General features: G+C 39.9%; 2 protein-coding genes across 2 annotated transcripts in view; one reads left to right on the top strand and one right to left on the bottom strand.

Moving 5' to 3' along the window:
- The window catches only part of LOC127793140 (aluminum-activated malate transporter 8-like), an 8317-nt gene extending 6281 nt beyond the window's left edge, over window positions 1-2036 (bottom strand). The window contains exons 1-2 of the mRNA XM_052323921.1: window positions 1769-2036; window positions 1530-1673 (exon numbers count right to left, since the gene is read on the bottom strand). Of these exons, the coding sequence (XP_052179881.1) occupies window positions 1530-1673; window positions 1769-2036 (412 nt within the window). The remainder of the gene's footprint in view (window positions 1-1529; window positions 1674-1768) is intronic.
- Window positions 1-15373, top strand: part of LOC127793259 (bifunctional TH2 protein, mitochondrial-like) — an 87743-nt gene that overhangs the window by 33230 nt on the left and 39140 nt on the right. The window lies entirely within an intron of this gene.

Raw genomic sequence — 15373 nt, 5'->3', positions numbered from 1 at the left:
AAATTTGAGGCAAATGAAAGTCTAATACAACAACTGTATTTCTAGAGTTTAAACAAGAGAAGGCAAAAGTATGGTCGATTCAAATATTCAATAACAGATTCACAATAACAAATTTTAGGCTTCCAATAACAAATTTCAGATTTCCAGCCAAGCCAATTTCTAAGTTCCTAACTAAATGCAGTAGTCAAATAGGCAACCATACACAAAATTAGCAGAAAATTACTTACTTAAAACTAGAAAAAAGGCAGCGATTTCAACAACAAATCAAGCATAAACAAGAAAAAAATAATGGGCGAAAAATAAAAAAACTATCTACATTTAGCTATCAATCGAGAGAATCAAACAACTGAAAGAATAGAAAACATGCCTGGGCAGCTGGGCTCGAATGAAGCAAATCTGGAAGCTTGGGGGGGTAAAACAAAGACCTGAATCAGAGGCAGGGCAGCGAGCAAGAGGGCGAAGCCGACTGGCCGAGCGAGCGTGGGGGCGAGGGCGAGTGAAAGCAAGAGAGAGGCAATCAGGCAGAGAGCGAGGGCGAGAGGCAATGAGGGCGAGCGAGGGCGAGCGCGAGCGCGAGAGCGAGAGCGAGAGAAAGGCAGCGAGGGCGAGAGACAGCAAGAGAGGCGGAGAGCGAGGGCGAGCGAGAGCAAGAGAAAGGCAGCGAGAGCCGGAGGGCGAGCGAGAGTAAAAGAGGCAGAGAACGAGGGCGAGAGGCAGCGAGGGCGAGCGACAGCAAGAGAGGCGGAGAACGAGGGCGAGCGAGAGCAAGAGAGAGGGCAAGCACGAGCGGACGAACAAGAGAAGAGGAGGCAGAGAGCGAGAGGCAGCAAGGGTGAGCCGTGAGCGAGAGCGAGAGCGAGGTCGAGAGAGAGGAAGGAGAAGAGAGGTCGAGCGAGGCCGTGGCTTGCAGGCAAGTGGGTGGGTTGGGCTGATTTTGGGCTGGGCTAATACTAAATAATTAAAAAATTTACTCTACAAATTTTATTTTGGTTGTGGGCTGCCCTGGGCTTCAGCCCAGGGCAGCTCACACGTAGATCCACCCCTGCTGGGGCTGCTGCTCAAACTCGTTGGCGAGGAAAAAGACTCTGTAGCTTTTTCTTGATTTCTGAATTTTTTTTTTCTCACAAATCCAACAGCTTGGATTAACTCAAACGTTGATGGTTTTATTTAAATGGCTCTGATACCACTTTGTTACGAAAAAATATATGAATCGAGAATAGCCAACAATCAAACCAACAAATCAAACACACAAACACAAGGATTTACGTGAAAAACCCAAATCGGGAAAAAACCACGGGTAAAAAGAACAGAATACCACTATAAATTGTATCTGATACAATAGTGATATGACGCACTGAATCTTATGACTTGGGCACCTATTTATGGACACAAAACCATCTCTTGATAGACATAGGAAAACCCTATCCTGATAAAAGATGACTTGAGAGGATATTCCTCCAAATGAGATAAATCTCAATCAAATTAGGAAACCTAAATCACGGATAAACCAGGATTTTGAGTCATCATCATCACAAGAAGGAAGACAAAGAGCCTAAGAACAGTGGATTGTCCTTTGTGTCCAAGTAGGCAAGCCAATTGTTGGGCTTCAATGCCTAGAGCACTGGCAAGAAATGTTGCAAAGCCTCTGTTTATGCTCTTGGAGAGGGTGGCCCCTAGAAGAGACACAGAGAAGGATTCATCAATGAGTTAAAATTAAAAAGAGGGAGACTACAAACCATATATACTAATTCCAAGTATGTATGATTACCAATTGTGAACTCAAAAACAACCACCACGGTTAGGATAGCCCACATGCCCGATTCCCCGAAAGCATTATACAATGGCCTCAAGTAGTAAAAGGAGGACACCAACGTGAGAGCCAATCCTACTTTGAGAGAGTGAATAATTCTCCTCGGGTCATCTTGGATAGTCTTCTTTGCCTTCTTGGCTAACTCTAACAGCTTGCCCTTGATCAACCCCCTCATCAGCAGGTTGATCAACCCGGTCTTCTCTTGGGTTTTTGATTCAATCTCCATGGCCGAGGAGTTCAGAATAGAGAGAGAGAGAGAGAGAGGAAAATGAATATAGGGATTACTGGATCAGCAGGCCAAATTTATAAGCAGTAAAAGGGAAACCGAACTTAGAAATTTTAATATTGATAGTCCATGTGTTGGCAGGTATTGAGGAAAATGAACCCAGGGAACCCGGGATCAGCAGGCCGAATTTATAAGCAGTAAAAGGGGAACTGAACTTAGAAATTTAATATTGAAAATTGCATGTGTTGTGTCGGAAGGACAAAAAATTTTTCCAACACAATGAAAAGGAATTTAAATGCGAGGTGTGTTTTCCACGCGCGTTGTGTTACGGCCTTGTCCGCCAGGAAGTAGACTCTCTCTCTCTCTCTCTCTCTCTCTCGTTGTGTGTGTGTGTTTGTGGAAAATGGTTGAAATAAACTCTCTTCCCTCTCTCTCTCTCTCGTTGTGTGTGTGTGTGTTTGTGGAAAATGGTTGAAATAAACTCTCTTCCCTCTCTCTCGGTGTGAAAATGATCGAAATAAAAGAGCAGTCTTTTTTGTGTGGTGGCAACTAGAAACGAGTAAAATGAATAAATTGGGGGGAGGAAGTTCGTGTTGCGTTGTGTGATGGCCTCGTCCGCCCGCCAGTTGACACTTTGGAATTATTTGTACGCAGAAACTCGCTCCCGTGTTGGGGGTTGGGGTGGGGTTGGCGGTGAAAAAAAGACAAGTCTTTTATAAATTAATCTTTTTATTCTCCTCGTCCAATTCTTATTTTTTCGCATTGCGATTCTTTGTCTAGATAATGCGTCATCAATTTCTGATAATGGGGTCTGACTTGATCATATTGCTTCTCCATTTTTTCTCCTCACCTAACAAAGAATAAAGAATAATATTTGGCAAACTAAATTCTTCGCTCCCCCTCTTTGCCTTTGCCGCGCACATGTACCTGAAAGAAGAAAGAATAATATTTGGAAAATGAAATTCTTGATCTGTTCCCCGTCTTTGCCAACTACCATTCTTCAGTTAACATTTTTACCGATAGCATTAATTATTTTTTCAGCAAAATAGAATTGTAAAACATTTATTTGTTCACAATGTAATCACAAAAAGTACATGCGTGTGCATATAATCCACGATGAATGCATGAAGCGTGCAGGCGAGACCCTTTAGTTGACATTGATATTGCTGTGTGAATGGGGCATGCCGCAGTCGCCTTTTATGTGCTAATATATGGACAGGGTTGAAATATATTTTCATTTTTCGTGTACTTTGCTCCGTACTCACCAGTACTGACGGGATAAGCAGAATTTGACAACTAATTTTCTAGAATAATTATAGAATGTAGTCATGTATTGAATCTAAACATGAATAGAGTCTCTTCTAGAGTTGCATAATTATGTAAGTTGAAGAATCATTTTGACCTTTTTTTTTTTTTTCCTCCGTATTATTGTTTTGTTGGTTGCTATATGCCAGCTGATACGCATGCATAAGACCCCCATGACGAAGTATTTTATAAGCTAAAAAAATAGGAAGTAAATTTTCAGATTAAATTGTTCCACAATTATCTAAATTTCTTGCCTTCAAATTGACATAGCCGTATAGGAGGTTTGAAAATAGTGGCCAATTACAAACTTGTTTCCTTTGGTGCCTTGTTTCAGTGGAGAAAAATTAGATTACCAGAGTAACATGAAGTTGTGTCTTGAATCTGAAGATTTGTGGAAAATTGTAGAAGAATATATGTACAGCTTTAATTCGAAAGATGAAGATCAATTTAGCAGAGCACAAAGAAATGCCTTGATCAAAATGATAGAAACACACTGTTCTAAATATATCAAGCAATTGGAACTCCAGTTTATGAGAGCATACTCAAGGCAAATAATGCTCAAGAGCATGGAAAACTCTTGCAACAACATATTCTGGCCAAGATTAAGTGAAGAATGTTTGTTAACAATCCTTGAGGCTCTAATTTGAAGTGATGGAGATGAAAGGAAATGAAAAAATTTCAGAATATTTTACAAAAATAAATTCCATAATGAATTAGATGGTATTAGATGGAAAAATGATGGAGAACCGAAATTAAAGTTCAATTGGAAAAGTTATGCGAAGTCTACAAAGTAAATTTGATCATATGGTGGTATTAAAGATCTTTCACCAATATTCACTACAAGAAAAACGATATTTAGTGATGGAAACAATTCCATAGTTATTTAGCAAGAGATTAGAGACAGATCAACGATGAAATTTTTTATGACAGATTAGCAATGAAAAAAATTTTCATCTCTAAGCCGTAGCAAAATAGTGATGGAAAAAATTGTTGTCACTAAACGCTAGCAAGTTAGCGACGAAAGAATTTTCGTTGCTGTTTTAACGACAAAAAAAATTCCATCACTGTTTTGATGACAAAAAAGACAACGACAAATGAATTCCCACCACAAAAAAGAGAAATCAGCGATGAATTGCATTCTGTTGCCGTTTAGCGACGAAAATGCTTCCATCACTAATTTTAGTGCAGATATAATTTTCGTCACTGAAATCCAATCCAAACTATCAATTAGGTAGGTGGGCGCACATGCAAAATGTTGGGGAGTTAGGTTACGTCATCTAAGTCATTGTTTATAGAAAATTTTGGCCTCGGTTCACATGTAAAGAGAGACGTGCAGAAATAGTAGGATGAATTATATGCATTGTTGCATAGGTCTCGATTTAACAAATATTTCATCCTTTGGTGTTTTTTAACCAAGTGAATTATTTCATAAAAATAAGTTGAATATTAACAAGATTCGTCATGCCTGAAAATCCTATCTCACAGGCATGTAAATAGTTGCAGCATAATTCACTATGATTTTATTATTTCGGTCATCTAAAAATTGATTATATTCTGAGTGATTATAAGAGAGGGCAAAATAAATAGCTCCTACTACTTATTTTCACATAAAACAAGATATTATTTCTATGCTAAACAAATTTTTCCAAGTCTTAATTCAATTATATATTTTTTGTTTGAACTATAAAAAATATAAAATTCAACCTAATATTGGATTACACCTTTACACGTGTAGACCCACTAAGGTCGAGACATGTTGAGCTCGGACACTTTCAAGTTCTTTATAAACTTGAACTACAAGGGATGATATAATAATAATAACTCACCATATTGAGAAAAGGAGTCAATTTAAATCACTACATCGAGAAAAAGGAGTCGATTTATTCATACAACATCGTACGACAAGAAGAAGGACATGTGGCTAGGTCACATAATACTATCCATTACAAGAACTGCAAGCATCTATGTGGCACAACCCTCTTGTTATTTGTTTATGTATTAATAATTGGAACGATCCAATTATACCTGTGACACCCCCACCCTAACTACCCTGGCCAAAGGCAGCTGAGGAACGGCGTCAAAAATATAGGTAACTGCCGAAATCAGCACAGCCTGGAAGCCTGGCCCAATACACACACAAAATTGCAACTGAGACTACCAAAAGGGAAAACCCACATCATGCATATATAATAAACATCAGCGATCCTGGGATTTAATATGATACACAACCCAAGATGCCGGAACAACCACACACAAAATAGTATCAGGGCCCCCAAAACCTATATACACAGGGTAACTGTATACAAAATGCAAAAGATCCAAAATAAGGCTGGGGTCGACATAAGACTGCTCTGTACACCCTCTAAGTTGCGCCAGGCCTACTAGAATCCTCACCTACTATGCTCTTGCCACGACCTGGAATGATGCAAAAGTAAGGAGTGAGTCACAAGACTCAACAAGCATAAACAAGGAAATACTGAACAGGAAATAACAATAAGAGAGAATGCCCCAACCCTAACTCAGCACAATAATAAAGTATAGAAGAGGTATATACTCATACACAATATCAATATGATAGGGCAACTCTCACTATCACATAATAATATAGAGGGTGCAATGCAAGTATGCCAATATGTATCAAGGCGCCGCGCGCCATTGCCAAACTCCTGATCATGGATCACCCCTCACGATACGATCGCACGTGGATAGGCCCCTCGAGCCCCACCAATACCATCCCCATTATCATCATCATGCATAATGTAATGTCATGCGCACCCATAACACATAATCACCATCCACACACACACGCGTGGGAATACCCATATATCCATGCATGTCATCATATACATATATGGTAAAACACCTCACAATAACCCACACAAATGTGTCTCAAGGACGCGGAACCATACTCACACATCAATGCAGACCCACAATGGTCAACACATGAGGAACAAAAGCCTCCCTGGCAGGGTGAGCAAACCCTAACCATAACCCCACAAAAACGCATCATCCCACTGAAAGGAAAGTAGGAGGGGAACAAATCCTCCTAACCCAGCCAAACATATACACACACCGACCCCACATAGGCTATGGGCCACCATAAGCATCATATAATAAAAATAAAAGAAGGAACTTGCCTCAATAGCTGGAACTCCTTTATCCAAGTCTAGATTAGCCAAATAAATCTCCTTTTTCCTAACAAAGCCAACATTACCAAAAAATACCATCATTTATATACACAATTTTAACCGTTTAAGTCCAAAATTAATCCGCCAAAAAGGCTTAATACTACTTAAATATAATTCCTAGCGGTCGGATCTTACCTTTTTCTTCCTCTTTTCTCTTCTTTTCCTTCCTTTCTTCTCTTTTCTTCCCTTTTCTTCTCTCCCTTCGCCCGCTGCTTCTGCTGCCATTTCACGTGAGAGGGTTTCTTAAATTTTGCAATTTGATTGCAGATAAGTCGACTTTGGTTCACCCTAAGTCGACTTAGGTTCACCCCATTAAGTCGACTTAACATTAAGTTAACTGAACATAGACCTTAAGTCGACTTAAGCTCAGTCAACTCTTCACCCACTTTAAGTCGACTTAACCTCCCAGAATATGCAAAACTCCACTCCGAACTTCCCGAAATGCTCACAACATCCACCAGACATCCCGACTACATGACTCACACACCCATGCAGTCTATCTAACCATGATGACAAGAATTACATAAATTAAAAATGGAAATTTAGGATGTTACAACTTTCCTGCCTTGAGGAATTTGGTCCTCCAAATTCATACCTGACTAATCTACAAAAAGCTGGGGGTAGGCATCTCGCATCCTGCACTCTAACTCCCATATGGCCTCATTTGGAGTGTGTCGTCCCCACTGCACCTTCACATAAGGAATCACCCGTGTCCGGAGTACTTTCTCCTTCCGATCCAAGATACAAACAGGCACCTCCTCATAAGAAACATCATCTGATACTGAGAGAGCCTGATAATCAATGACATGAGTGGATCCGGAATGTACCTCCGCAACATCGAAACATGAAAAATATTGTGCACGTGGGACAACTGAGGGGGGGTGTCAGAATAAATGATTTTTAATTATTTTAAGAAGGATATTGTAACACCTCGTGTTACCGGTGTATAAATTAAAAGAGAAAATCCCAAAGTGCCTTTGGGATGAGGTGGCAATTGAGAGTAAAGGTGCCTCGGGGAGGGGCATTTTGGGTCATTTGGGTAGCAAGACCCAGTGAGAGGTTAGACATAAAAACTCGGGTGCCACCTAGTGGTGGAAAACGTGATTTCTAGTCATGTCTAAGGGAGCCTTGAGTGGCTTGAGGAATCCGAGGGTGGATTTGAGTAGCGGATTAGCAATAAAATTTGTCGAATCGACAGCAGGGAAGCCTTCGAGACTTGAATGTCCAAGACAGAGGGCATGAAAGTGGTTAGCGTCTTGAGATGGGATTTATAACGCTGAAAAAGACCAAAATTTGAGATAGTTTTGGTACAACTGTGGTACAGTTGAATTACCGAATCAACGGTAGGGAGTGCCCAAAGACTTGGATGTCTAAGGAGAAAGGCACAATGTTGGTAGCGCCGCAAGTCGGGATTTATGATGAAAAATAAGACGAAAATGGATATAGTTTTCAGTATAGCTATAGTACAACTGTTTGAAAGCCGAATGGCCTAAAGAGTGTGGCTGTGGCATTCGGATCGTCGGAGGGGCCAGGAGTATTGTCCGATTTTGTGTAAGGGACAACCCTAAAGTGTTATTGGGATGAATAAAGGCGTCAGGAGGGTGCTGGGAATGAATCGACTTTTATTGAGTTGTGTGAGTAAATATTCGAGATGGATAAAAGCCAAGCATAGGGAGGCTTAATGATATCGGCAGACAAGGGGATATATTTATGAATAAAATGTCCCTAAATTGATCTTGAGTGATGGTAGAGAAAAATTCCAAGAGGGAATTAATTTATGGAAAAAAGGAAAAAATAAGCTTGTGAGAGGAAATGAATTATTTTTCCTAAATTGGTGATTAAATGGTGGTTGAATTTGGATAGCTTGGATTAATGCTTGAAAGACAAGATTAGTGTCTGGAGATGACATTTGGCAAAATCTTGTTCGAGTAAATTGTGGGATTTAATTAAATCTAAATGGTGATGGAAGATATCCATGCATATAATGACATAAGTGTATATGGGAGGTGATGCATGTGTATGTATGCCCATGGTAAGTCTTGAGAAGATATGTATGTGCATGTGTGTGTGGATATTTTATGGATGCATGGATGATGAAAAAGGAAGCTTTTAGCTCATATGAGTGTAATCATTATGGGCCATGTGGGTGTAATCATTATGGGAAATAAAAGAAAATGAGAATTGAGTGAAATTAGTCACTCATGATAAATGGGTGAAAATAGTCCAATTTAAATAATTGAAAAGTAAAGAAAATTCAAGGGATGAGATTTAGCCTTGGAATAAGGAAATGATCCAAGGGCCATCTTTGGTTTTGAAAATTGGGAAAAGAGTGAATAAAATAAATCCAAAAGAAATTGGATTATATCACTCAAGTGATGAGCTTGAAAATTGTCCAAATAAAATAAATGGATAAGAAATCTATTTATGGGTTGGAAGACCAAAATGATCCAATGGTGAAAAATTTGTCTTGGAATTGGAAAGAGGTCCAATGGTGGGGATTATGTCTTGAGAGCATGGGAATTTAAATAATGCCAAATGAAATTGGAAAGTTGTCTCTCATTAATGAATGAAAATGGGGGAATTAATTAAAAGAAAAAGATATGTAATTATGTCTTTCAAGTGTGATGTAGGAAAATGGTCAAGATTAAATAAATAAGACTAAATGGAAATTAGTCTTTCAAGGTGCTTGTCATGAAATTAGTCTCATTAAATTAAATGAGAAAGGAATGAGTTTGAGTGGCTAAGATCTACTCTCTAAAAGTAAAGAAAGATGGATGGACAAGATCTAGTCTTCCATTTGGATTTTCAAGACAAGAAAGCAAATCAAAAGGAAAAGAAAAGAGGGAAGTTGGGAGAGAAATTGGAGAAGTCTCTCATGAGCCTAAGAAGAAGAGAAAGAAGAAAGGAGGAAGAAGAAGAAGAGCATGAAGCCTAGAGGAGTTTGAGAAAAATATGGGAAGTGGTCATGGAGGCTTGTTGGTTCTCTTGGTGAAGCTTAAGGATCCATGAGGAAATGAGGTGTTGGAAGATGCTTTGGAAAGGGATTTGGTACATGAAAGTGGGTAGGAGCATAGAAGAAGATCATGCTTAGCCTATGTAATTTTTGGTTGCCATGTAAAGGTTGTGTACATCTTTTATTTTGTTGGTTTGTATGAAGCCCCTCATTGGTAATTTGGGGCAAAAATGATGTATATTTAATAAAATAAGATTTTACAAAATTTGGTGATTTATGGACTTTTGGAGAGTTGGGAAAAAGAAGTGCCAAGTTGCAGTTTTTTGAAGGTTACAGGGGCAGTAGGCAGCCACCAGGCAGCTGGCAGCAGTGGGGTGCGCGGGCGCACGCGGGCGCACGGCAGACGGCCAGCGCGCAGCAGACGCGCGTGGTAAGCCCGCGGCCGAGACCAGCCGCGCGGCTGTGGCCCAGTCGGGCCCATTTGGGCCCCAGACCGCCGTGGGGCCCTCTAGCTAATTTTTTTTTCCAAAAAAAAAATAATAGAAATAAAGAAAAATAAAAAGAGAAAATTTGGAGAAATGTCAGAAAAATTCCAAAAAAATTGGAAAAAATTCTAGAAATTATTTTGGAGCTCATAGAGCGTGCCGACATCGAAAATGTGAGTCGTAGTGTTCGAGAACCCAAAAATTAATTTTGATTAAAGGTTATTTGGAAGATTTGGGCAGCAATTTCCACAGATTGGAGGATGATAAGTGTGAAAAATCCCTCGAGATTTGGGAAAATGATGAGATGCTTGGACGATTATTTAAGGCAAGCATGAAGTGTAATAAGTTCGAGCCTGGTGAATTGATTTTTGAATCGAAGGGACTTTGGGAAATTTAATAGAAATTCAATTAGGAAATTTAAAACTTTAGATAGCCTAAAGTCGTTTGTTGATCTCGGATAAGCGAAGGGACGGACGAAACCTAGTTCCCACCTAGGGCGTTTCCCTATGAAACATAGTCCACCCTTCTAAACCGGGCATTGGGCGAGGAATCTGGGTGATTATTCGCCGGTAACACCCGTAAGTGGGAGCGGGGCGTTACAGATATTGAGTGGTCTGGAAAGCCCAAACGCCAATTTTGAGAAAATGGGCTAATAAACTACAGAAAAAGGGTTCGAGTACTGAATAAACTGCCAAATCGACGACAGGGAATGCCTTAGGACTTGGATGCTCAGGAAAGAGGGCGCGATATTGATGAGCGTTCCGAGACATGATTTATGGCGCTAAAAGAAATTGAATCTGAGATAGTTTTTGGTATAACGAAAATACAGCTGTAAAAATTGAATGGTTAGGAGAGGGTCGAATGGAATATCAGGGAAGGCAGAGGGGCCCTGAGGGTGGTTCAATTTTGCGTATGGGCCAACCCTGAGGTGATGTCAGATGAAATAAATGTCCCGTGCAGGCGTAGGGACGAAATTAATTTTTATCGAGTAGTGTCTGGTATTAATTTTACGAATATTAAAGGGTGGCTTGCAAGTTTGATGGTTCTAATGGGTTTCTTGAAATTTAACAAGTCTCAAAGGGAATTAAAAGAGATTGGAGGGTTTATGATGCAATTAGTACATAGTATAATATGTAAATAGTACAATTATATGATATAATTATATATGTGTGTGTGTGTAAGGTATGCGTGAAGCATGGGCAAGCTACAGGGGAATGGATTTGATTTGGACTGAAGTGGATTGAGGGAATGGAGGAGCAGGTGGTATGGGGCGTCCGTGATCAATAGAAGGGGAGAGAGAGAACTAGAGATTAAGAGAGAGTGATTGAGAGCGAAAGGAGTGATGGAGGAATGGCTGAGAAAATGAAGCGGCTGGAGAAGAAGGACGAGCAACGATTGGCAACGACGACGGCGAGCGGCAGCTAGCAGCGAAGGCGGCGGGTGGCCGCGGGCCAGGCGAAGCCGGTGACGGAGACCGTGGTGGCCGACGAGGCAGCTGTGACCGGAGGGGGAGCTCACGGCGGGCAGCCATGGCAGATGCGCAGGGAGGAAGAAGAAGAAGAAGAAGAAAAAAAAGAGAAAAAGAAAAATGAAGAAATAGGAGGCAGTCCAGCAGTAGCAGGGGACGTGCAAGAAGGAGGAGGGAAGAAGAAGAAGAAGAAGAAGAAAAGAAAGGAAAAAAAGAAAGGAAAAATGAAAAAAAAAAAGGGAAAGAAGGAGAGACCCAGCGGCCATTGTGGACGTGCAGGAAGGAGGAGAGAAGAAGAAGAAGAGAAAAAAATAAAAAAAGAAGAAAAGAAAAAGAAAGAAAGAAAAGAAAAAGGGAAGAAAATAGAGAAATAAGGAAAAAAGGGTAGAAAATTCTAGAAAATTTTAGAAAAATATCTTGAAGTCTATGTTGATGAATCGTGTTGAAGTTTGCTCCAAAAGAAGATCATGGTGCGAAAATCGAGGCCCGATTGCTATATAGAAGAACACCGAATCGCTTCGCGGAAAGGTCAGTTATCTTCGAAAATTCTTTCAAAACTTTCAGATATATGAGAAGGACATTTTATAATTATTGATGTTTAGAATTGGAAGAAAAATGCATGGATAATATTTATTTTGATTTTGAGGTATTAATTTTTAAAAAATTAAGGAGAAAATAAGAAATAAATAGAAAATAAATTCTGAAAATTATGAGGATTTTTTTGAGAACTTGGAAAATTTCTATGGAAGGTTTGGTCATCCAATATTTGGAAAATAATGAGAGATGATATTTATTTTGATTATTTGGGAGAATATAGGGGGAAATTATAAGAAATTATGGAAAATAGAAAGAAAATAAAAAAATGAAAAATATTGATACTATTTAAATAATTGTGGCTTTAGAGAATCTTGATTGCGGTGCTTGGAGTCCTTGTGATTTTTGAGGGTCGGTACGCGAATCGAGGAAAAATCTGACATTATTTGAGGTGAGTGGTTTCAGCCGATTTCATGTAAATATTTTCCTTGAAAAATTACCTTATGGAAATCATGTTGACATGTTTTGGTATGCCATGCACCATGTAGTTTCATGTACATGTGATGAGAATGATTATGCATCTATTCACGAGATTTTATTGGGCATACATTTGCATTGTGGTACGTTTGGGAGCACGGACAGGCATCGCTACTCTTCTCGACCTAGTGTGATGGCCGGTAAGATGGAGAGTAGGCGCAGGCTTGATTGGAGCATTATGCTCAAGAAATATTTTTATCAAGAAATGTTTTTATTAAAATTATGCCTCGTCGACCCAAACTAGGATTATGAATATTTGCATTGTGGTACGTTTGGGAGCACGAACAGGCATCGCTACTCTTCTCAGCCTAGTGTGATGGCTGGTAAGATGGAGAGTAGGCGCAAGCTTGAATGGAGCAATATGCTCAAGAAATGTTTTTATCAATAAATGTTTTTATTGAAATTATGCCTCATCGGCCCAAACTAGGATTATGAACATTTTGCATTATATGCACGATCATGATGTGAATGATGCGCCCTCACTTAGATGTCAATATCTAACTTGGACTTTGTCCTTGGAACATTCAAATGTTCCAGTTGGGGCTTGCGGTGATGGTACAGGAAAAGGCAAAAGGTGACGTCATAGCACGTCAAGGAATTTGGCATGTAAATTCTCATGTAATTTCGGTATTTCCTTTTGTCATGAGGATTCAACTGCAATCCACTCATGTTGAGAAACTCATGTACTCTTGTGAGATATTTTGTTAAGAACTCATGTATTAGTTGTCATGTATGAATGAATGGATGTTACCCCTATGATATGCGTTAGGTTCGATTCTGCTTCCGCTATTGATGAGATACTTAATTAAGTATGATTGATGTATGACGGGATGCATTTGTGGATGGATATTTTGGGAATTCTAGAAATAATGGATTGGAGTTTTGTTTCAAAAAAAAAATATTATTATTAAATTTCTAGCCCAGAATTTCCTAAGTTATAACATACCGGAGAGAGCGAGGTGTTACACAACTGATCCCATTCTATCCAAAATCTCAAACAGCCCAATGAAATGTGGACTCAGTTTACTTGTCAACCCAAATCTCCGAATACCCCTCCTCGGAGTCACACGGAGCCAAACATGGTCACTTACTGCAAACTCAAGCATGCGCCATTGCCGATCTGCATAGCTCTTCTGCTTGCTCTGGGCTCTCTGCATGTGGTCTCTGATGGTCTGAATCTTCGCCGTGGTCTGCTCGACCAACTTCGGTCCCATCAAGCCTCTATCTCTTGGTGACTCCCAATAAATGAGTGATCTACATGGACGACCATAAAGTGCTTCATACGAAGGCATCCCAATACTGGCCTGGTAGCTGTTATTATATGCAAACTCTGCTAAAGGCAAATGATCATCCCAGCTACCTCGAAACTCCAGAACGCACGTTCTCAACATATGCTCCAAAATCTGAATAGTGCGCTCGGTCTGGCCATCTGTCTGAGGATGAAATGCAGTACTGAATCTCAACTGCGTCCCCATAGCCTTCTGCAAACTTCGCCATAAGTGAGATGTAAATCTCGAATCTCGATCTGATACGATGCTGGAAGGAATCCCATGCAATCTCACAATCTCATCCACATACAAGGTCGCCAATTGAATCAGAGAGAATGTCTTCTTTATCGACAAGAAGTGAACAGACTTCGTCAGTTTGTCCACGATGACCCAAATAGCTTCATGGCTTCTCCTAGTCCGCGGCAAACCAGTGATTAAATCCATGGCCACACTGTCCCACTTCCACTCAAGAATGGGTAATGGCTACAATAACCCTGCAGGCCGCTGGTGCTCAGCCTTAATCTGCTGACACACTGAACACAAAGCTACAAAGGCTGCGATATCTCTCCTCAAGCCATCCCACCAATAATACTGCCGCAAGGTATGGTTCATCTTCGTCACACCCGGATGAATGGTGTAACGTGACCTATGGGCCTCTGATAAAATGCTCTGCCTCAACTCGGCATCCTCTGGCACACAAATCCTGCCTCGATACAACAAGAGACCATCACCTCGCTGGCTATACCCATGAAGTGCAAATCTCACCATATCTGCCATGATCAAAGACAACAATCTATCACCAGACTGACATGCTCGACTCTGCTCCACTAAATCTGAGCGAACCTCCAAATGAGCACAACACACCCAAGACCCATCCTCAACAGGAGTAACGGATAGCCTACTAAACTGCTCCAAGAGGTCCCACTCGTGGGTCATTGACTGCACTCTCACCCTGCAATTAAAACACAATAAAAACAAATCATAATAAAACTTTTATATTTTTTTTTTATTTTAGTGAGAGGTTTATACTCGCCAGTGTACAAGTGCAGTTATAGTCCAAATTTAAATTTATATTTTCTGGATGAATCCAGGTCGTCCACTGAGAGATTTATTTATGGCAAAAGAAAAAGAATGTCACACACACGCACACGCATTTGGATAAATTGGCAACAAGGTTTTTTTATGGGTTTTTTTTAGACAACAGATACTAGAAAATAAAGTAAGGTAGAAATTGAAATAAACATTAAACGTAAAAATATGAATTTGGATAGTGCTTGAGTTAAGACAATTTCAGTACCAACCCGTTGATTCCCAAATTTTAGCATAAAAAATTAGCAACATTAATTTAATTTCAGATATGAGGGTTTGTTATTAAATGCAATTAGAGATTATGATAGTTCTAGGTTAAGCAATCCCCATACATGATATGCGAGATTCTAATTTAAGCAACCACCATAAATCCAATTGCAATTAATACACAAAACAACTAAATTAATCATCTGGGTTTAGGTATGATAGCGTTTCCAGTTCTAGTAACTCTCATACATGGCATGAAAGCTCAAGTTAGGCTTACGCTCCAATCCAAACCTAGTGATTTTT

Source organism: Diospyros lotus, unplaced genomic scaffold, assembly GCF_014633365.1.
Source record: "Diospyros lotus cultivar Yz01 unplaced genomic scaffold, ASM1463336v1 superscaf1, whole genome shotgun sequence".
NCBI lineage: Eukaryota > Viridiplantae > Streptophyta > Magnoliopsida > Ericales > Ebenaceae > Diospyros > Diospyros lotus.
The sequence above is the reverse complement of the archived record's forward strand: the minus strand, read 5'-3'. Positions and strand labels throughout refer to the sequence as shown.